Source organism: Taurulus bubalis (genome assembly GCF_910589615.1).
Source record: "Taurulus bubalis genome assembly, chromosome: 6".
In the NCBI taxonomy this organism is placed as follows: Eukaryota; Metazoa; Chordata; class Actinopteri; order Perciformes; family Cottidae; genus Taurulus; species Taurulus bubalis.
In genome coordinates, this window is record NC_136594.1 from 1,695,153 (window position 1) to 1,717,652 (window position 22,500).

The following is a 22,500-nucleotide window of genomic DNA, read 5'->3' on the forward strand; positions in this document are numbered from 1 at the left end:
CAAGAGTCCAAGTACTAGGGTCCAAGTACTAGGATCCAAGGACTAGGATCCAAGGACTAGGATCCAAGGACTAAAGTCCAAGGAATAGAGTCCAAGTTCAAGAGTCCATGGACTAGGGTCCCATGTACTCTGGTTTTATTTGAGAAGTCCTGCCATGAAGCCTCCATACTTGGGTCATCTTTAATAAAACACGCCCATGTAATATGTTAATACCGCCGTGTGAACGCGTGGGCTCCCTTTGAACACGTCGGTGGGTTTGCACGTTCATATCTGGCATCCAATCTCTCTCCTGCTCTTGCGCGTTGGCGTTCGTGTGCACGCCTGTGCTTCTGCCCACTCACAGCTATGTTTGTACGTGTTGCGATACCTCCAGCGGTCCAGTCTCCTTCCTAGAAGAAGAAGAACGGTTCACGCGAGGCCAGGAGAAGCAGCATGTTTGAGGAAGCTCTTCTTCTGGGATGGAGCATTTCGGACCTCCGGGCCTTTTACCACACAGCCTCCTTCACACGCTGGTTAACCGAGCGGCGCTCTCGCTCCCTCGGCACGCAGACAAATGCATATTGAATCGCTCCCGTCACACCCTGCCGCTTTGTTTCTGTCCTCTTTGTCTTTTAAATTAATTTATTTCTCTGGCATGCGGCTCGGGTTTTGCATGTTCCCGCTCGCTCCCCGTTAAACCTCTCCTCTGAAGTGTTGTTCATGCTCTCAAAACGCCACCACAGATATTGTCTTGACATTTGTATTGCAGCAATAATTTTCTGAGCAGTCAAGAGGATTAACAAGCATGGATTCAGTGCCTTGCTCCCCAAAAAAACAACTAACATTTAGCTCAACTTTAAACATCTTTTTAAGGTGTTCCGTTGTAGTACAATACAAAGAAACAATTGTTTAGTCATTCATCAACCAATGCCTCTTTTCAGTCGTGTAAACTTGCTTTCAGAGCTTTTTATTCCAATTGTTGGAGTATTCTTCTTTTATCCCCCCCCCCCCCCCCCCCCCCACTTTACCCCTGCCATTAAAGATTCTTTTGAGGGAGTTTCATACTTTTCCTAGGGTCCAAGGACTGGAGTCCATATACTAGGGTCCAACGACTAGATTCCAAGTACTAGAGTCCAAGGACTGTAGTCCATTTACTAGAGTCTGACGACTAGAGTCCAGCGTCTAAGAACTAGGGTTTCTGTGTTTTTATTTATCTAGTTTCAGCTCCAACATTTGGGTTTCCTAAGAAGGTGCAAGTGTGAGTGTAGTAGTACAGTATAAGTAGAGGTAAATTGCCAGTTTAGTAGCGAACACATTGTAAACACGTTATACGTTTCCTTGCTGCTGTTATAACTGTTCTCTTTAACGGCAACATTTAGACAGTCGACGTCTAAGAAAAGATCAGCGGAGGTCCTGAAACCCAGAGATGGACTCTGAAACTGTGACTGAATTAGATCCCGCAGGCTTCACCTTTCTAGCCTCGTCACACTCGTTGCAGTTTGACCGCTTTATTAATAACTTTAAAAGTCGTTGTGCACAGACCCTCCCCGTCTCGCATCATCTGTCACTGATGTGATTATGAATACATGAAAGCAAGAGCATCCTCTCAGATTGCCCCCTGTTGTGTTGCCTCCGCTCCCCGAGCTGTTCTCCTTAACGGGACGTCTGCACGTGGTTCGAGCGCGTGAGCATGATGGTGATCCTGCTGAACTGCGTGACTCTGGGGATGTACCAGCCCTGTGAGAACGTCGACTGCTCGTCGGACAGATGCCAAATACTACAGGTACACACACACACACACACACACACACACACACACACACACACACACACACACACACACACACACACACACACACACACACACACATATATTCTTTGTGATCTTTTATATTGATACAGCCTCTCACAAAGTGTTGCAGAAGTCAAATATGTGCATTTTCTTTTTAAGCATCTTCTTCTTGATGGTGATACACCAAAAATGGGCAAAAATCATTTGCATGCAACAAAACTTGGAAATACAATTTTAAAGGGAAGTGTATTTTCTGTGGAATTATGTTTTTGACGGATCATAACGACGTTTCTACTCAAAGAAGTCGGCTGAAGGACGTGGTCGGAGTCAAACAAACACAGGACTTTCACCCAGGAGACAGCCGTTTGTGAACCCAGAAATCAGTGTTGACATTCTAATGATGCGTTAAACGCGATGCACTTATTTTAAACCCAAACCAGGATGTTTTACCAGACGTGACCGTTGTTGCCTTTTTGAACAACCCTGTCCTAAAAGTTACTATATCTCTACGCAACATATCCTCTTGTCTTTTTTATATTTAGAGTATTTTCTCTTCCTGTTTTAAAAAAAAGCGCTCTATAAATAACGTTTACTTAGTTACACGGGATCATGTATATTTGATCAGTTACATCTACGCCGTGCAAAACAAGCACTCACTGACGTCCGCTAACAAATCCATGCACTCCTACTTTTGTGTACGACCTCCAACATGAGCGCACAAAAGAAAACAACATGCCGTCACAGTCCGAGAAGCAGGTAGCAAAGAGTGTCACACACACACACACACACACACACACACACACACACACACACACACACACACACACACACAGTATTGCTTTCCTCTCAATCCGTCCTCTCCTCAGTGACTCACTGCTAGCATGTGGTCTTTATGGTGCATCGAGCATGACTCTCTCACGTACGGCACCCCGGCAGCTCATCTGACAGGACACAGGATCCCTTTTCACTTACGTCAAAAGGTGCTACCGCCACCCTCCCCTAGTAGGTGCAACACCTGTGCACGTGCCTGTGCACGTATGTCTTCGGTCTGCTAGTGTGAAGCACTGGTTAAATCACCCGTTTTTTTTTTTTTTGCGTTCTCACACGAACACACACACAAAAGGCACCGCACTCAGCACACACAGCGGATTGATCTCTCGGGAGGGGGTCTGGTGAGTTGGACCTAATAGAATTTCTCCTCCGAGTATCTATAGAGCCTATTCAATATCGGCATGGATTTAGTGCGCTGCAGCGTCACGGTCAATAGTCTCCTCTCAGAAAATCCGTTGCTCAATACCGGGATTTCAATTGGGGCCTCGCCAGCACAATCTTTAAAGCTCTGACAAATGTGGACTTAAAGACCCTCTGGAAGCTCAGTTAGTTATTTACTCAGCTAGTAAACGCTCGTAGATGGACGCTTCATCCACTTCTCACGCCTCCAGGATGTGTTGAAATGTAATTTGCATTTGACTGCCCTCTAGCTATCCCATGACCCGGACGGGTGAGGATCTTCATAGACATCTCACGTTGTTGTGTAGAAACAACATCACACTGAATAGGAAATGTAAAAGAATCAATAACGGAGAAAGAGAGCAACATGCAAACGACGGCAGTTCGGTTGGGGAAAAAAAGATGCAAGACAAGGTGAGAGGTTTAGGATAGACGTTAAAGAGACTAGAAGACGAAGGAGAGGTATAGGATAGATGTTAAAGAGACTAGAAGACAAGGTGAGAGGTTTAGGATAGACGTTAAAGAGACTAGAAGACAAGGTGAGAGGTTTAGGATAGACGTTAAAGAGACTAGAAGACGAAGGAGAGGTATAGGATAGATGTTAAAGAGACTAGAAGACAAGGTGAGGGGTTTAGGATAGACGTTAAAGAGACTAAAAGACAAGGTGAGGGGTTTAGGATAGACGTTAAAGAGACTAAAAGACAAGGTGAGGGGTTTAGGATAGACGTTAAAGAGACTAGAAGATGAAGGAGAGGTATAGGATAGATGTTAAAGAGACTAGAAGACAAGGTGAGAGGTTTAGGATAGACGTTAAAGAGACTAGAAGATGATGGAGAGGTTTAGGATAGACGTTAAAGAGACTAGAAGATGATGGAGAGGTTTAGGATAGACGTTAAAGAGACTAGAAGACGAAGAAGAGGTATAGGATAGATGTTAAAGAGACTAGAAGACGAGGTGAGAGGTTTAGGATAGACGTTAAAGAGACTATAAGATGATGGAGAGGTTTAGGATAGACGTTAAAGAGACTAGAAGATGAAGGAGAGGTTTAGGATAGACATTAAAGAGACTAGAAGATGAAGGAGAGGTTTAAGGTAGACAGTAAAAGAGACTAGAAGACAAGGTGAGAGGTTTAGGGTAGACAGTAAAAGAGACTAGAAGACAAGGTGAGAGGTTTAGGGTAGACAGTAAAAGAGACTAGAAGACAAGGTGAGAGGTTTAGGATAGACGTTAAAGAGACTAGAAGACGAGGTGAGAGGTTTAGGATAGACGTTAAAGAGACTAGAAGACGAGGTTTAGGGTAGACGTTAAAGAGATTAAAAGACCAGGTTTAGGGTAGACGTTAAAGAGACTAGAAGACGAGGTGAGAGGTTTAGGGTAGACGTTAAAGAGACTAGGAGGCGAGGTGAGAGGTTTAGGATAGACGTTAAAGAGACTAGGAGACGAGGTGAGAGGTTTAGGATAGACGTTAAAGAGACTAGGAGACGAGGTGAGAGGTTTAGGATAGAGGTGGAAGAGACTAGAAGATGATGGAGAGGTTTAGGATAGACGTTAAAGAGACTAGAAGATGAAGGAGAGGTTTAGGATAGACATTAAAGAGACTAGAAGATGAAGGAGAGGTTTAGGATAGACATTAAAGAGACTAGAAGATGAAGGAGAAGTTTAGGATAGACGTTGAAGAGACTAGAAGACAAGGTGAGAGGTTTAGGGTCGACGTTAAAGAGACTAGAAGACAAGGTGAGAGGTTTAGGGTAGACAGTAAAAGAGACTAGAAGACAAGGTGAGAGGTTTAGGGTAGACAGTAAAAGAGACTAGAAGACAAGGTGAGAGGTTTAGGCTAGACGTTAAAGAGACTAGAAGATGAAGGAGAGGTTTAGGATAGACGTTGAAGAGACTAGACGACAAGGTGAGAGGTTTAGGGTAGATAGTAAAAGAGACTAGAAGATGAGGTCAGAGGTTAAGGATAGAGAACTGTGGTAATACTTTCCAAAAGGCAGCACCTCGTCCATCCTTCCGGTTTGGCAAAGCTCAAGGTTCAAACAGTCCTGCAGCTCGACGCTCCTCCTCCTCCAGGACTGCCGAGCGGGACGCTTCTTTTTTCAGAAGAGAGTAAAGGAACCGAGGCTTCACGTCAGCGCTTTGGACTCAGATCGTGTCGCCGGCAGTACTTCACTCTCTGAAAATCAAATTACAGGCAACACCAAGCGCGTCAGTTCCTCCCTAATCCCCCTTCATACACAGAGAAGAACAGCAGCTAATCTCGGCTTTTTGCTCACAACCGCAGTAACACGCATTAGCGAGCTGGGTTCTTTGATTTATTTGGATTTTGTTTTCACACTCCCTTCTTTTAATTAGATGCTTGATTAAAGCTGAAGTGAGGGGCTCGGGGGTGGGGAGTGTCAATGTGGGGCTTATCTCTGATTACTGCACAAACAAATTATTTTCCATTACACCACAGTTTAGGGCAAACTGCTCGACCGGGACGATGGAGGAAGGAGGGGTACGCGTTTAATAGAGAGAAGGTTTGGAGAGAGATGGAGATATTAAATTGTCAGAGAACGATTGGAGAGAGACAATAAATAAAACAGTTGGAGGAAGAGCGGTGAAGGTAAGAGATTGACAGGAGGGGTGGGTAAGGGGAGAGCGAGAGAGTTCCAGGAAACACAGGGTGATCAGCCACCTCGTCCTGAAGGTGCCGTTGGGGAAAATTGTCACCTTTTGCCCTCGCCGTTCATTCAGAAGTGCTCACAACGTTTGTTTTGTTGCAATTAGAAATTATTTTCATCTATGATTGATCTGCTGATGATTGTCTCCACTAATCAATAATCTGTAAAATGTCTGAAAATAGTGAAATATGTGCCTCTTAATGTTCCAAGGGGCCTCATCAGATTGCATCCGTCAAAACCAAAGAATCTATGTCTGTAATAAAGCTGAATCAATAGGTCCATTAATTACCTCGCCAATAGATCTTTTGCCAACCTTTTTCTTTCTTTTTTATGCAAAATCTGCAAACCTTTGTGGCCTCTGGCTTGTGAAATATGACATTTGAATGATTGTTGTTGTCATATGTGACAGTGAAGTGAAAATCCAAAAGGATGCCGTGGAATTGAGGAGATACTTTGCAAATTGAGACGTGACTTTAGACCTCGGCTAGGACCACTGTCCAAAGATTTGTTTGAATTTGGAAAACATGTCCAATTCATGGGTAATCAGATTATGGGCAAACATTTAGTATTTTTACCTAAACAGACTGTTTAGAAGTTGGCAAAATTATAAAAACATAACTTCCCACCTGCCTCATGTAAAGCCTGTTGAGGTTCATCGATGCTTCTGATGTTTCACAGCGTGTCTCTTTGTCTCTTTGTCTCTTTGTCTCCCATGTCTTTCTCTCAGGCCTTCGACGCGTTCATCTACATCTTCTTCGCCATGGAGATGGTCATAAAGATGGTCGCCCTGGGGATCTTCGGACGACGCTCTTACCTCGGGGACACGTGGAACCGACTGGATTTCTTCATCGTCATGGCAGGGTGAGGACCTCCCGCTTCCCATTGAGGTCATATGTCGGATTAAACGGAAACACAAGCTTAATGATTCCCGCTAATGTGTTTCCCTATTCATTTGTTTTGCTATAAGTGAATTACTAAGTTTTGATTCATATTAAGAGGCCATGCTTACCCCAACAGGTCGTGGTCCATAATGCTTCCACCACCGATACCCTTTAAGTTAATATGAAGCATTTAATATTGTCGTTGATAGTCACTGTCCACCTGGGACCTGGAGGACAATAAGACAACGGTAATGTGATTCAGTTAAACTAATCACCGCCATTTACTGAACATTAACCCCGTTCCTGGGGACTTCATGAATATGAGCCAAGACCTCTGGCTGGTGAAATGAATTCACCTAAACTGATGGATAATGTGTAACAAGTCTTTTTTTAATCTAGCCTTGTAATATTCGTTTTGTGACTAAATCCAATGGTAAACTTTCAGATGAACCTGAACCTAAACCCTTCTTTAAAGTTTCCGTTTGCATGAAGCAATGTGGTTTCTGCTTTGTGATTTTGTCCGTTCGTTTCATAAGTTTTAGCCTTGAACCGCCTCTATACTACTACTTTACAGTCCGTTGCATTCTCTTTCTAAAAGACTGCTTTCAGTGTCCTTTTGATCGTCTTCATTCTCACTTTTGAGTGATGCGTTGTCAGCGAGAGAAGTTGATTAAAAAAATTATTTCATGTTTTTATTGATTAGGACTGAGAGTGTCTCTTTGTTATTGCACGTTAGGATTTGAAATTATGCAAATATTTGTGAGTTTTAGTCTTCTGCCAAAAACAACTCCATGTTTATATTTAACTCATTCACTGGAGGCTTTTGTCATGGACGGCCGAAGGCAAATGTAATTCTGGTGAAATGACAGCACTTTACTTTTGTTGTTTTATTTTGACATGTCTTGAGGCTCCAGAAGCAAGTTAATCCCCATCGACCTCTACGGTAAAAAAAAGCCCAAATGTACAGCGGAAATAAACATTCTTACAGCCTGGTACAAAAAAAGGCTTTGGTCTCTATCGCTAATATTCTCGTTCAAGACACCTGTACAGGTGGTGAATTTAATAAAACTAATCCATTTAAAATACATTGAGACTAATACATAATCGCTACTTAGCGATTATTATGCTGAAGATAAGTCTTCTCCAGCTCCACACTATTGTCCAAACATGGTCACCACTGGCTAAAAATACAAAAACAAGATGGCGATGGCCGAAATGCCAAAGTCAACAGTCCACAGCCCAACGTGTGTCCCCTTCTCTGCATGTGTCTCCCGTCCGTTTCACCTTCTGATTGACCCTCGTTCGTGTTTCCATGGGCAGAAACATGCGTGCCGCCTTGTATGCGTTCCTCTTACAAACCACTTTCAATAGCTTTTCCTGTCGACATACAATCAGCAGACTTTTCCTGCTAAAACTCACATATCGGCGTCACAGTGGTTGCTCGGTTTTGTTGTGACTAAATCAAACTGGACACTCGTTTCCTCACGCACACGAAATCCCAAACGGCGGTTTTATTGCCAATGAATACTTTATGGATCTTCATTGCAAGCAAACGTCGCGCCGGCTGCCGGCTGAGTCGAATTGATCCTTTGCACTGTGATGAAAACCTAAATACTACGTTCCTTGATGGCACAGTTCTCTATACAGGATGAATACAGGAGCTCTGGATTCTCTGCACCTCTTTGGCATCTTTTCAGTTCAACTAGCGACCAGACGAACAGAGCTGGCACATGATGACACCATCAGGTTATCTGGGGATTCTGGGTAAACATCTGTCTCCCCGTTGGCTGAAGCTCGTGCAAAGAGACTTTCCTCGACGTTGGTCTGTTTCCAAACATTCATACTTATGTATGACCTCTGATACTTAAGTATCAGAGGTGCAGGGTTCTTTAGTTAGTTAAGTGCATATTTATCCACTTTTCTATGAATTGCCTTAAAGTTGCACTCTAAGATTTAAACCTCCTTAGTTCCACATTTGGTCCAAAGTGTTGTTCAAGCGCCAATAATAAAAGAAATACCAATAATAGTTTCCAGTTCTATTATTTGGTGATTTCCTGACTTGACAAAGCAACAAAAATGTATTACAAAACTGTTTTTATAGACTGGAAGTGGAACTCTCCATGAAACGGCCTTTATGTGTAAAACCTATCATCCACCTTTTCCTCCATCCAACCGTTCATCCATCCATCTTTTCCACTCATCCACCCACCCACCCACCCATGCATCCATCCATCCCTCCCTCCTTCCATCCATCGTCCATATTTTCTCTCCATCCATCCATCGTCCATCTTTTCCCTCTATCCATCCATCCATCTATCTCTGCCTCCTTCCATCTTAACCTCCCTCCATTTGTCCATTTTTTTCTCCATCCAACCATCTGTCCCTCATCCTTCTCTCCCTCCCTCCATCCATCCATCCATCCATCCATCTGTCCCTCATCCATCTCTCCCTCCCTCCATCCATCCATCCATCTCTCCCTCATCCATCTCTCCCTCCCTCCATCCATCCATCCATCCATCCATCTGTCCCTCATCCATCTCTCCCTCCCTCCATCCATCTCTCCCTCATCCATCTCTCCCTCATCCATCTCTCCCTCATCCATCTCTCCCTCCATCCATCCATCCATCCATCCATCGCTCCCTCCCTCCATCCATCCGTCCATCCATCCCTCCATCCATCCCTCCACTCTCAGCGAGAGTTCTTCCTTTAACTTCCATCCATTGATGGTTTCTGATCCAGTAGTGACCGTAAAGTCCACACCACCATCAGCACTGGAAACCATTCCACAGGATTTAAGCACATCCACTTTCTCTCTTCCCACAATGCCCTCTTTTAATTAATATTCAAATAGTTGTTTTAAATATTGCTTCAAAAGAAAATGTTTGTGCTTCATATTTCTATATATCTCTTTTAGATTAATTATTAAGTTGTTCCCTTTCTTTTGTCCCCCAGTATCTGTCCACCATTTTTTAACTGAACATGAATTTTCTCTGCCTTCGCCCTGTTCCCTCCCTCCTCCATTTCGTTTCCGCTCTCTTCATCCTCCTCTTCTTACTTTGCCCTCAAGGGAAGGAGACCCTTTTTTCATTCACTTTTTACTGCCCCTGGTTTCTCGACATTTTCCATAAATTTCAACAGCGCACCGTTCCAGCCCTGAGGCCGGATAAGATACCGCCACCATCTCCTTCCTCGTAATGTTGTATCTGGTCTGTTTCCTCCACTGATCCCACAGCAACCCCCTCCTTTCCCTCCATCGTCGTCCTTTAAACAGCTGCCGCGGAGATCTGTCGCCTCGTCTCCGAGGGATCAAACCCCCGATGCTCAGCGCGTACGCCACCACCAATAATAACTCCCCCGGTCTCGCTATCGCCACATGCAGCGCATGTAGATGGATAAAGGCGGATAAAGCGTCGCACCCCTAGGAACTCGTGTGCTGCAAACACAACCAGTAGGAGAGCTGCAGGAACGGGGATTAGGAGCAGCAAGAGTCCCTCACCGGGCCCCGCTCAGCCTGGACCTGCACACAGTCAGATTGTATGGAGCTGTGTGTGTGTGTGTGTGTGTGTGTGTGTGTGTGTGTGTGTGTGTGTGTGTGTGTGTGTGAGCCTGCTGTTTGTGTGTGTGCCTGTGGACTGGTGCGTAGGGAGCAGGTGTCCAACAGGAAATCAAAAGTTTGCTCTTTCAGTAAATCCCCACTCGGGCACAACCCCCTGCTGCGCGCCTGTTTGTTCGGGCATTTTTTACATTCTGGTAAACAAAACTCCAGCTGTAAAGCCTTGTATGTTGTTATTCCAGCGCATTGTTACGCGGATGAAGCTTTTATATTCCTTTGGTTTAGATACCTTCCATTCTCTGGTTGTTTCTGTAATGGCTCACGCAGGAGGGAATGGCTTCTGGACGCTAAAGCGGCACAAATAGGACAAAGAGAGACAGTGTAATTCTCAACCTTAAACATGGCGTCTTCAGGGCTCTCAAGTGTCACGCATTGAGCGTAACTGTCACGCATTTCGGTCTTAAGTCACGCCCTCCCGCCACACATCGTATTTCTCACGCTGAAAAAAACCTCTAGGCTATTTAATGTGCCGCAGCACAAACATGACCTGGTCGCTGCCCTCACCATGGAGGAATCAAGCACGTCTCCCCGAATCCCCTGGAGCTCTGCTGTGAGGTGCCACTCATCAGCCAATCAAAAATAAGAAATGGGCTACACGAATAGCCAATCAGAAAAACGTATCTGTTGTATCTGGGTGAAATGTAATCCAGCAACCAATGAAAATAAAGCTAATATGGAGGGTAGGGGGGCTGGTCTGTGGGCATACGGCATGGGTGGGGGCGCGGCTGGGGGGGAGGATATGTCACTCTTACCTGTCTTAAAAACTTGAGAGCCCTGCGTCTTTGCACATATTTAAATTAGGTACTATGCAGACATTTGGCCCGAAAAAAAATGGCATCTTTCTATGTAAATGAGCCTCATTGCAAAACCAATTCATAAAGATCAGCGCTGAAAGTCACACGCAGTTGCAGTGAAATGATGCATTAGCAGCACCGCTGGTTCTCCGTTAGCAATGCTGCTAACATTACTAGCTCTCCTCCTGTTGGTTCTCAGTTAGCGGCGCTGCTAACGTTACTAGCTCTCCTCCTGTTGGTTCTCCATTAGCGGTGCTGCTAACGTTACTAGCTCTCCTCCTGTTGGTTCTCAGTTAGCGGCACTGCTAACGTTACTAGCTCTCCTCCTGTTGGTTCTCCATTAGCGGCGCTGCTAACGTTACTAGCTCTCCTCCTGTTGGTTCTCCCCAATGGGATTAATAAAGGATTCTTTCTTTCTTCTTCTTTCTAACATTACTAGCTCTCAGTCTGTTGGTCTAAACACTGATTTGGTTGTTTACAAAGTCACATGATCAGAGATCAGACACTAGAGAAACATCCATGATGTCCTGATCACATGTTCTACTGGTTACATGATCACATTCTACTGGATACTGGAGGAGAAAACTTGATTTACTCTGTGATGGTTAATGTTAAACCCCGTCATTAATCCGTCTTTTAATTAATGCATTTCCGTGAAATTGTGACGCTGCTTCAGAAGTGTTTGTATAACTGGATCTGCCCTCCAATGATCCTCCTGCATGGTCTGCTTGTGTGTATGTGAGTGCAAACTGCATATTTATAAAATGTGTGTGTGTGTATGTGTGTGTCCTTGTTGACAGTCTGTCATCTGAGAGGCTATCAGGTAGTGCAGGCGCAGCTTCACGCCTCTCTCAGGATCCGTCCTTTCTCTCAGCTCCTCCTCCCCCTCTATCTGTCTCCAACACTCAGCAGAGGCAGCAGGAGAGGAGGTGAGGACAGAGGAGGTGAGGACAGAGGAGGTGTGTCGAGGGAGCATGCGCCCCCCCCCCTCCCTAAACTATACTCGCGGTATCACTGACACATGAAAGCGTGTTGACGTAGGAATGTCGGGGCTCATACATTCTCACATGTCACAACAGGAAATGCATCCTGTTGAACTCATTGTAAGAATGACAACAGCACGGTGTCCTCTGTTGCTCAGGCTGTTGCTCAACTCACTCAACTGTTGCTCTGAGCGTTGCCCACGTGAGCAGAAGCAACACTGAGCTCATTGCTACATTGTTACCGCTGGTCGTGTGATCGGATCCTAAAGGTTCAGCTGAGACTCGCTGCAGCGGCACGTTGGATTCTTTCAGGACGAGAGAGGAATCCATCCATCCATCCATCCATCCATCCATCCATCCATCCATCCATCCATCTATCCATCTATTAATCCATCCATCCATTCATTCATCTTTTCCTCCATCTTTCCCTCCATCCATCCATCTTTTCATCCAAACACCCACCCATACATCTTTTCCTCCATCCATCCATCTTTGCATCCATCTTTTCCTCCAACCACCCATCCATCTATCCATCTTTCCATCCTTATTTTCCTCCACCCATCCATCTTTCCTCCATTCATCCATCATCCAAAAATGGATTTTAACGTGACAGTCTTGTGTCTGAAGACATTCACGTATTTTTCTGTTCATGTTATTGTGACTGTGGTTTTGTTCGATGCTTTGATGTTTTTATCGTTGCCATCTGTGTCTTAGCGTGTGCGTGTGCACGCTAAATGTGCGGTCGTCGTATATGAAACATATGCTTCCTGTATACATCGTTGCTCCCCCTCCCTTTCATGCAGAGCTGCCAGGCCTCTCACTGGCGAGGGGAGCAGATGGAAGACCATCATTCTGTGTTGGCAGAACTATATGTACACATATAAATCAAATGCTCTCGCCCTTCGTCGACAGAAATAAGTGCCGTCCGCTCGTATACTTTTCTGAAAACGTGGATTTCAATTTTTTTTTGTGAAGGGCCGTCTCCTATATATATTTTTAATAATTTTACAAGATCACACCAACGATAGCCGTGTTTCCATAAAAACAAACGTTTGTGCATTTTGAAGTACACGTTGTTTGTCCTCGTCTAACAAGAGTTTATGCGCTAGATTACAGGTGATGGATGGAGGAAAAGATGGATGGATGAAAAGATGGATGGAGGAAAAGATGGATGGAGGAAAAGATGGATGGAGGAAAAGATGAATGGAGGAAAAGATGGATGGATGAAAAGATGGATGGAGGAAAAGATGGATGGAGGAAAAGATGAATGGAGGAAAAGATGGATGGATGAAAAGATGGATGGAGGAAAAGATGGATGGAGGAAAAGATGAATGGAGGAAAAGATGGATGGATGAAAAGATGGATGGAGGAAAAGATGGATGGAGGAAAAGATGAATGGAGGAAAAGATGGATTGAGGAAAAGATGGATGAAAAGATGAATAGATGGATGGGTGGTTGGATGAAAAGATGGATGGATGGAGGAAAAGATGGATGGGTGGTTGGATGAAAAGATGGATGGATGGATGCAAAGATGAATGGAGGAAAAGATGGATGAAAAGATGAATAGATGGAGGAAAAGATGGATGGAGGAAAAGATGAATGGAGGAAAAGATGGATGGAGGAAAAGATGGATGGAGGAAAAGATGGATGGAGGAAAAGATGGATTGAGGAAAAGATGGATGGATGGATGCAAAGATGGATGGAGGAAAAGATGGATTGAGGAAAAGATGGATGAAAAGATGAATAGATGGATGGGTGGTTGGATGAAAAGATGGATGGGTGGAGGAAAAGATGGATGGAGGAAAAGATGGATGAAAAGATGAATAGATGGAGGAAATGATGGATGCAAAGATGGATGGATGGAGGAAAAGGTGGATGCAAGGATGGATGGAGGAAAAATTGGATGGAAAGAAGGAGAGATGGATAGATGAAGGAAAATATGGATGAAAAGAAAGATAGATGGATAGATGGAGGAAAATATGGATGGATGCCGGAATATTTCCCACATCTGTCATGCGCTCACTTTGACTGAAAGAACACACAAAACTCCATTTGAGCCTGAAGGCCACATTCTTCCAATGTAAATATACACGTAAAACAACATGGACCAAAGATGCTTCCGGTGACGCAGGAAACTTGACTTTCTTTGAGCACAGACGATGAGATCATTTTGCATCAAAACTATGGGATGCAAAATGAAAACAAATGAAGCGCTTTAGTTTGAGATGAACGGTTTCGTTGAGGGAAACAGTGAACGTGTGTTTGTCCAGGGCTTCAAGTAAAAGAGTGTTTTATGGATTAAACCAAATCTTGTCATTAGTAGTTTTAATGACGTGTTTATTAGAGCGTATGTGTAAACATAATACATAATTCATCTCTAACATCTATTCACAAACTTCTCCCTCACACTCACCAACACGACACTTTACCAGATATCCAGTCACAGCTCTTTTTTTACTAAGTGGGAACTTCCAAATCCGTTTGAGTTCCTCGGGACGACTCGACTGCTTCGTGTCACATCACACACACACACACACACACACACACACACACACACACACACACACACACACACACACATACACAGCTGGAGGTGTAGCAGTAGCTCATTAGAGCTCTGACGCCACACTGCAGGAATGTGAGAATGGAAAATAACACACACAAAGAGAAAACACACACACACAAACACACACACACACACACACACACACACACACAGAAAGAGAAAGAACAAAATAAATAGGGACGAAATGAAGATGTAAAAGATAGGAAAAATAAGGAAAATAAAGAGGAAGACGAGTACAACAGAGCTGTTGTAAACATGTGTGTGTGTGTGTGTGTGTGTGTGTGTGTGTGTGTGTGTGTGTGTGTGTGTGTGTGTGTGTGTGTGTGTGTGTGTGCCTCTATCTCCTCTGACTTGTTAACCACTGCTGGGACAGAATATCTACTGCATCCATTAATCTCGTCTGAATAATTAATGCGCTCGTCACCAGAAGGAGTTTCGTCTGGACCTGCGATGCGTTCACTGCCCTCCGGTAGAATCAGCACTGCAGTTAGTTCTCTCCATGTTGAGGCCTCGATGTGCAGGAGGCCATGGAGCCTCATCCATAATGTGCTGGTCATCACAGGGTTAGGCGCACATTTCAACTATACGCTGTACATTCCGTTGTACATTCCGTTGTACACTGTAAATCTATTTATAGTTCGGTATGAGTGCCATATGTTTCTGGAAACCTACGATTCTCGTGATTCCAGCTGTCCACTCCGTTTCAAGATCAGACCACCACAGCAGCTACAATCAATACTTTTGTCAGACAACAACAAACAAACAAGCGATTTGAAAATCAAGACAACTCACCGATGACGCCTCACATTGATCCATAAATCCATAACATTCCAACAAAAACGGCGTTGTTACGTCGTAAAGGTCCAATAAAAATAAATCCCATAAAGGATTTAGTCCAAAACACGTGATTACATCCATAAATATCCACCAACTGGCGTTGCATAATTTCATTGCAGCTGAAAGTTATGAACGAAAGTAGTGTTGTTTTTAGCAGAAAGTCATGTTTGCATGAGAGCACAGCTACAAACTCGCTATCAAAATGTCCGCCGAAATCTAACGTTTCCAATGAGACCCCACTTGAACCAATAGGAGCTTCATGTCCTGACTGACAAGCTACATTACCCAACCAGAAGCTACGTTGAAGTTCAGGCTCAGCCTCTATTTTCTTACGTGGCTCACGTCTGCTGCGTCGTACAGGTCAGATGACAGGCGTTTTGGACAGCCAATGAAATTGCCTAAACAAAGATACATAGGCGAAAAGAGGGGGGGGGGGGGGGCAAATAATCCCAACAGCTTTCAATTTGATGAGAAGAGACAGCTGCTGTAGAGCTTCAGTCTGAAGTGTAAATTAGCATAAAAATGCATTTATACTTCATTTTCTCTGTGTCAGCAATACTGGTAGTATATATGAATAGTACCTCTATAAGTTTGCAAGACTATAAGCCTTTTTAATAGGTATATATATATATATATATATATATATATATATATATATATATATATATATATATATATATATATATATATATATCAGGAATATGTTCAGTCTCAAAATTAAAAAACGCCTAGACATTTCATTAGAAAAACATGTGTAAAATATTCATTTTCTGTGATATTGTCATCAACTTTTTACTTAGACTGGAAAAGGCTTCAGGCTATGTTCCCATTGTGTTTTCCAGTCCATAAGTCACATTTATAGTCATCTACAGGCATCTATTTACAAAGAAATGTTCAGGCGGAAATGAAAACCTTATACTTTAGTGTGTTCAAACTCATATAACTAAAGTGATTCTGACTATTGAGGGGAAAAAAGATTCAGATTGTTTCCTTTCAAAAGAGACCAAGACCATGCATTTACTCCACATAGTTCAAGTACAGCTTCCAGTTTACTTTGGGTTTACCTGGATAGGCGTTTTTCGTCAAATTTTACAGGAATGTTAAGAGGTTATTAATAAGTGCTCATCACCAGACCGCATAAGAAGTGGGCGTAGTCGTGGACATCTTGGTTGTTTTTTGCAACCAGTGAACAGGAAGTGACCATATTCATATATGTCAATCACCGTGTAGCCCCGCCCCTAAATATCTGCGTGAGATCTGTTCTGGAGTTTGAGCCAGAAATCTCGACTCATCACCAACCTCATCGAATACCGATGACCTTTACATCGTCTCCATCACTCAAAGCTCCGCCCTCCGTCCAGCAGCAGGGAGACCCGGGAGAGAAACCGCCCCAAAGGCTCATGGGAGCTGATTTAAAAACGGCAACTTAAAATGTTCCCGGTGTGTGTGGGGGAGAGTAAAGTAAAGGTGGAGAGACAGAGCGGCTCCCTCAAGAGAAGAGAAACCTCAGAAAGAGGAGGATGTTTAAGAAGCGGTTTAAAACACACACACACACACACACACACACACACACACACACACACACACAACTTTAATGTCGATTAGGAACAAAAGTTCCTCCTGTTCAAATATTCATGAGGCCGTCTGGTGAAAGCAGTCTGAACTCAAACACACACTAAATTTAGTTTAGCCTGTGTGTGTGTGTGTGTGTGTGTGTGTGTGTGTGTGTGTCTCATATGAGCGTGTGTGTAGGTTAGTGTGTAGTGATACTGAGCTAATCGGTCCGTTTATCTGCTCGTCGTGTGAAAAACTAGGCTGTATTGAGGTAATGCTTTTGTGTGTGTGTGTGTGTGTGTGTGTGTGTGTGTGTGTGTGTGTGTGTGTGTGTGTGTGTGTGTGTGTGTGTGTATAATACACTGTGCCCTTGCTATTTATGTGTTTGTGGTCAAAATGAGCCGTCGTATCTAAAATTGCTGCTGGGAATTGATAAAAAATGACAGATACACACACGTGCACACACACACACAGACACACACACACACGCTTGTACGTCTACCTTTGTGAGGACTGAGACTTGGTGTCAGTAGTCAATACCGTTTGCAGGAACATTAGGGGCGTAAGTACTTTTGTGTCAAGACTTAAACTCCCAAATGCAACATTGTTTATTTTCCTCCTCTGATTGTGACGCTCCACCGCTCCTGTCACCGCCGAGGTCACCACCAAGGTCACGGAAAAATTCTGCCATAAGAAGATACATTCATTTTTCATGACTCGCTGAGTAAAGAACATGCAGAGCTCTCTGCCTCTGGACGAATGTCTCGGATGCTGGACGAAGGTCTAGGATGCTGGACGGAGGTCTCTGCCTCTGGACGGAGGTCTAGGATGCTGGACGAAGGTCTAGGATGCTGGACGAATGTCTCGGATGCTGGGCGGAGGTCTCGGATGCTGGATGGAGGTCTCTGCCTCTGGACGAAGGTCCCGGATGCTAGACGAAGATCTAGGATGCTGGACGGAGGTCTCTGCCTCTGGACGGAGGTCTAGGATGCTGGACAAAGGTCTAGGATGCTGGACGAAGGTCTAGGATGCTGGACAAAGGTCTAGGATGCTGGACGAAGGTCCCGGATGCTGGACGGAGGTCCCGGATGCTGGACGAAGGTCTCGGGCCTTTAGGCGGAGGTCTCTGCCTCTGGGCGGAGGTCTAGGATGCTGGATGAAGGTCTCGGATGCTGGACGGAGGTCTCGGATGCTGAATGAAGGTCTTGGATGCTGGAGGAAGGTCTTGGATGCTGGACGGAGGTCTCAGATGCTGGATGGAGGTCTCGGCCTCTGGACGGAGGTCTCGGATGCCGGACGGAGATCTAGGATGCTGGATGAAGGTCTTGGATGCTGGACAGAGGTCTTGGATGCTGGATGAAGGTCTCGGATGCTGGACAGAGGTCTTGGATGCTGGATGAAGGTCTCGGATGCTGTACGAAGGTCTTGAATGCCGGACAAAGGTCTCGGGCCTCTGCCTCTGGACGGAGGTCTCGGATGCTGGACTGCAAAGAATAAAGTTTCACCTGTGAGGCTCACGTGGGAACAGCACCGCTCTGGACCTCTGAAGCGGTCCTGGTAGCGGTCCTGGTAGCGGTCTTGTCATGTAATTGGAGGCGGCGCCTGATTCTCCTCTAGACCAGCAGAACTTCCTCCCTCACGTGATCCCGTTTTAAAACCTGCGAAACAAAACTGTCTCGGCGGGGTCAAAGGGTCGAGAGTTAATAATTGGCCGGGACTTTTAAAAACTTTCCAAGAAGTCACCGGCTCTTCCACCTCTCACTGGAATGTTGAGAAAAACTTGAAGCGTCCGTTTTGTTCTGTTCTCTCAACCCGACGTCCTGGAGGCAGCAGCTTTATTCACAGCGCTGTGATCATCTCCAGTACTTGATCAAGCCCTCCGGCTCTCTCTCTCTCTTTCTCTCTCCCTCTCTCTCTCTCTTTCAATCTCCCTTTATTGCCATCGTTATATTGCACTTAATCATCCCTGCTGCTTTCTGATCCATCCCTCCTCGTCTCGTCTCCTGTTTCTTCTTCACGTCGTTCCTCTCTCTCTCCCTCTCTCCCTCCCTCTCCCTCTCTACCTTCCTCTCTTTGCCATTCTCCAGGAGAAGTACGCTTTCTCTCCCCCGTAATGAGTTTGTCAGAAATAGGTCAGATGGCAAAACTCTCCCTCTCTCTCCCTCCTCTGTCTCTATCTCCCTCTCTCTCTCCTTCTCTCTCTCCTTCCCTCCCTCCCTCTCTCTCCGTCCCTCTCTCTCTCCCTCTCTCTCTCCTTCTCTCTCTCCCTCCCTCTCTCTCCCTCCCTCTCTCTCTCCTTCTCTCTCTCCCTCCCTCTCTCTCCCTCCCTCTCTCTCTCTCCCTCTCTCTCTCCCTGCTCCGTCTCCATTACTTCGCACCTCGTTTTACTTCAAGCTCGTTTATTTCCCTCCACCTCCGATCCGGCTCCTCTCACACGGCTCCGCTTTCATCTCGGTCGCAAGTTTAATCTCACGCCTTTCAAGCTGCTGCCCTGTTCCTCCAGGACGACGTCGACGCTGGTGCTAAACCTACATACTGCACATATGTATGTATATATATATATATATATATATATATATATATATATATATATATATATATATATATATATATATATATATATATATATAGGCAGTATTTAGTCAAAATGAAGGAACACCAGTATTTGTTTCATTTCTACTGCAACACTTGTAACTTTGAAAAAGTCGACCACTGTGTGTGCGTGGGTGTGTGTGTGTGTGTGTGTGTGTGTGTGTGTGTGTGTGTGTGTGTGTGTGTGTGTGTGCATATGTTCCCTTCCTTAGTGTCATATTTGGAGACAAACATGGAGGGAAGAGCACGTTAAAATCAACGTAACAAGTCCAGACTGAAAAAGCTGCTCTGTGATGCTCACTTGTGTGTGTGTGTGTGTGTGTGTGTGTGTGTGTGTGTGTGTGTGTGTGTGTGTGTGTGTGTGTGTGTGTCCTCCAGGATGGTGGAATACTCGCTGGACCTGCAGAACGTCAACTTCACCGCCATCAGGACCGTGAGGGTCCTGCGACCCCTCAAGGCCATCAACAGGGTGCCGAGTAAGTCTCTGTCCTTCCTCAGCTCTACGTTAGTTAGTCGCCAATAGATTGATCTGCTGTTTACAAAAGTTCAAACATTTATATATATATATATATATATATATATATATAATATGTCTGAAAACTGCAGGGTCCCTCACGCGGTGCCGTCCCCGGCTCTGATTCAGCACCACGGACAGCAGCCGGCCAGCGTCTGGTGGCTCTCGGCCGCTGTCCGTGGTGCTGAACACGAGTCGCTGAGACAGAAATACATCAGCAGCTTGAACGCGTTCAGCTCAGATCGACACGCCGGGCTTCACACCGGGGATTCGTCTCCTCGAGCTGTTTCTGCTGAAGTCGCTCCATCATATTCCGTATTATATTATTATTGTAACGGGATCAGACGTACGCTACCGCATGAGCCAAATAAGTATTGAAGGTTTAGTTTGTTTGTCGTTTATTACCTTTCAACAACGAGGGAAGTCCAGCACATACAAAGCACAACTAAATAGGATTTAAAAAAGAAGGAAAGGACATTCTGACGACCCAAGAGGTCAGGAAGGTTCATCGAGTAGCTGCAGAAGATGCTAAAGCTTTCCCCAAAAGTCTATATATATATATATATACATATATATATATATATACATATATATATATGTATATATATATATATATATATATATATATATATATATATATATATATATATATATATATATGTATATATATATATATATATATATATATATATGTATATGTATATATATATATATATATACATATCTGTCTCTCTCTCTCTCTTGAAATACGAAAACAAAAGCAGTGGTTTTGTATTTTTTCCTCTATTTTTTATTCCGTGTTCCTCTTTTATTGATATCTTTCTATTTCATTCTTTCTCATCATCTCATTCTTTGTTTTTTTAAAAAATGTTCTGCTTTAATAATTCAATCATCTTCATATTCTTAATTGGAATAACCTCACGGCGGCAGAGTGAAGGAACACAACGGCGGTCTGCTCCATTTATGATCTATTTAGTTGTTTTCATTTCAGAAGAATAAAGAGGAGAAGATAGAGAGAACAGAAGGATAAAGAGGAGAAGATAGAGAGAACAGAAGAATAAAGAGGAGAAGATAGAGAGAACAGAAGGATAAAGAGGAGAAGATAGAGAGAACAGAAGAATAAAGAGGAGAAGATAGAGAGAACAGAATAATAAAGAGGAGAAGATAGAGAGAACAGAAGAATAAAGAGGAGAAGATAGAGAGAACAGAAGGATAAAGAGGAGAAGATAGAGAGAACAGAATAATAAAGAGGAGAAGATAGAGAGAACAGAAGAATAAAGAGGAGAAGATAGAGAGAACAGAATAATAAAGAGGAGAAGATAGAGAGAACAGAAGAATAAAGAGGAGAAGATAGAGAGAACAGAAGAATAAAGAGGAGAACATAGAGAGAAGAACAGAAGAATAAAGAGGAGAACATAGAGAGAACAGAAGGATGAAGAGGAGAAGATAGAGAGAACAGAAGAATATGTTTCTTTGTGGTTTCTTCAGAACAGCGTTTGGCTGAAGGGAGGATGAGAGAGGAGGAGAAGAAGCAGGTGAGACGAGGGAGGTGAGCGGGGATTATCCAGCCCTGAGAAGATGAGTGTGTGTGTGTGTGTGTGTGTGTGTGTGTGTGTGTGTGTGTGTGTGTGTGTAGACTATTACGATGACAGATGGAGGCGAGGGGACGAGTGCGAAAAATTGAAATAAAAATAAGCGAAGGACGAAGAGCGGAAGATCAGAGGAAACGAGAGAGATGAGTGGAGAGGAAACATAACAACATAACAAGATTATTATCTATATTATTCAGTGTCTCCTTTGGAAGAAACACACACACACACACACACACACACACACACACACACACAGCCGTTAAAGTCAGATCTGAGGATCAAACTTCATCTCAAAGGAAGAGAAGCCTTACAAGCTTCTTAACTGGCTCAACATGTGCTCTCTAAAGTGTTGACAGGGCAAAAAACAACATGCATATCAAAGTGTCTGGTTATTGCGCAACCCGCCAGCAGCCGATTAAACTGGGTGGACTGGAAGAAACCCAGTGGAGCGCTCTGTTTGTTGGACGAATAAAGAAGCAATTCACTCCTTTTATTAAAGACAATTTACCACAGAGACAATCTCAGACACACACACACACACACACACACACACACACACACACACACACACACACACACACACACACACACACACACACCGGAGAAAATGGCTGTTAACGTCATCTTGCTCTTCTTTTCCTTTATTCTCACTTTTAATTGATTTCCCCTCCACCTCCAAATGATTAAAGGTACCATTTTTATATCAAACACACATATAATATTATATTTAGCCAACGAACACATTAGCCAGACTCATTTGAACTGAAGTAAAGCTTTCATTTTTACTTCCTGGAGAGAAGAATTGTGCATACTGTTATACACCTTATATACTGTGAGTCACTTTCATTGATTCCTCCTTTTATTTTTGCGAATAATAATAATAATTCTCTCTCCTGGGCACCAGGGGGCG

The 22,500-nt window shown here is 44.0% G+C and overlaps 1 protein-coding gene across 1 annotated transcript in view; it reads left to right on the top strand.

Annotated features, from left to right (window-relative positions):
• LOC306738055 (voltage-dependent T-type calcium channel subunit alpha-1I-like) overlaps nt 1-22,500 on the top strand; it is a gene marked incomplete at its 3' end in the record, with an annotated part of 128,990 nt that overhangs the window by 18,190 nt on the left and 88,300 nt on the right. Inside the window, exons 2-4 of the mRNA XM_079219884.1 lie at nt 1,661-1,762; nt 6,392-6,525; nt 19,863-19,960. Of these exons, the coding sequence (XP_079076010.1) occupies nt 1,661-1,762; nt 6,392-6,525; nt 19,863-19,960 (334 nt within the window). The remainder of the gene's footprint in view (nt 1-1,660; nt 1,763-6,391; nt 6,526-19,862; nt 19,961-22,500) is intronic.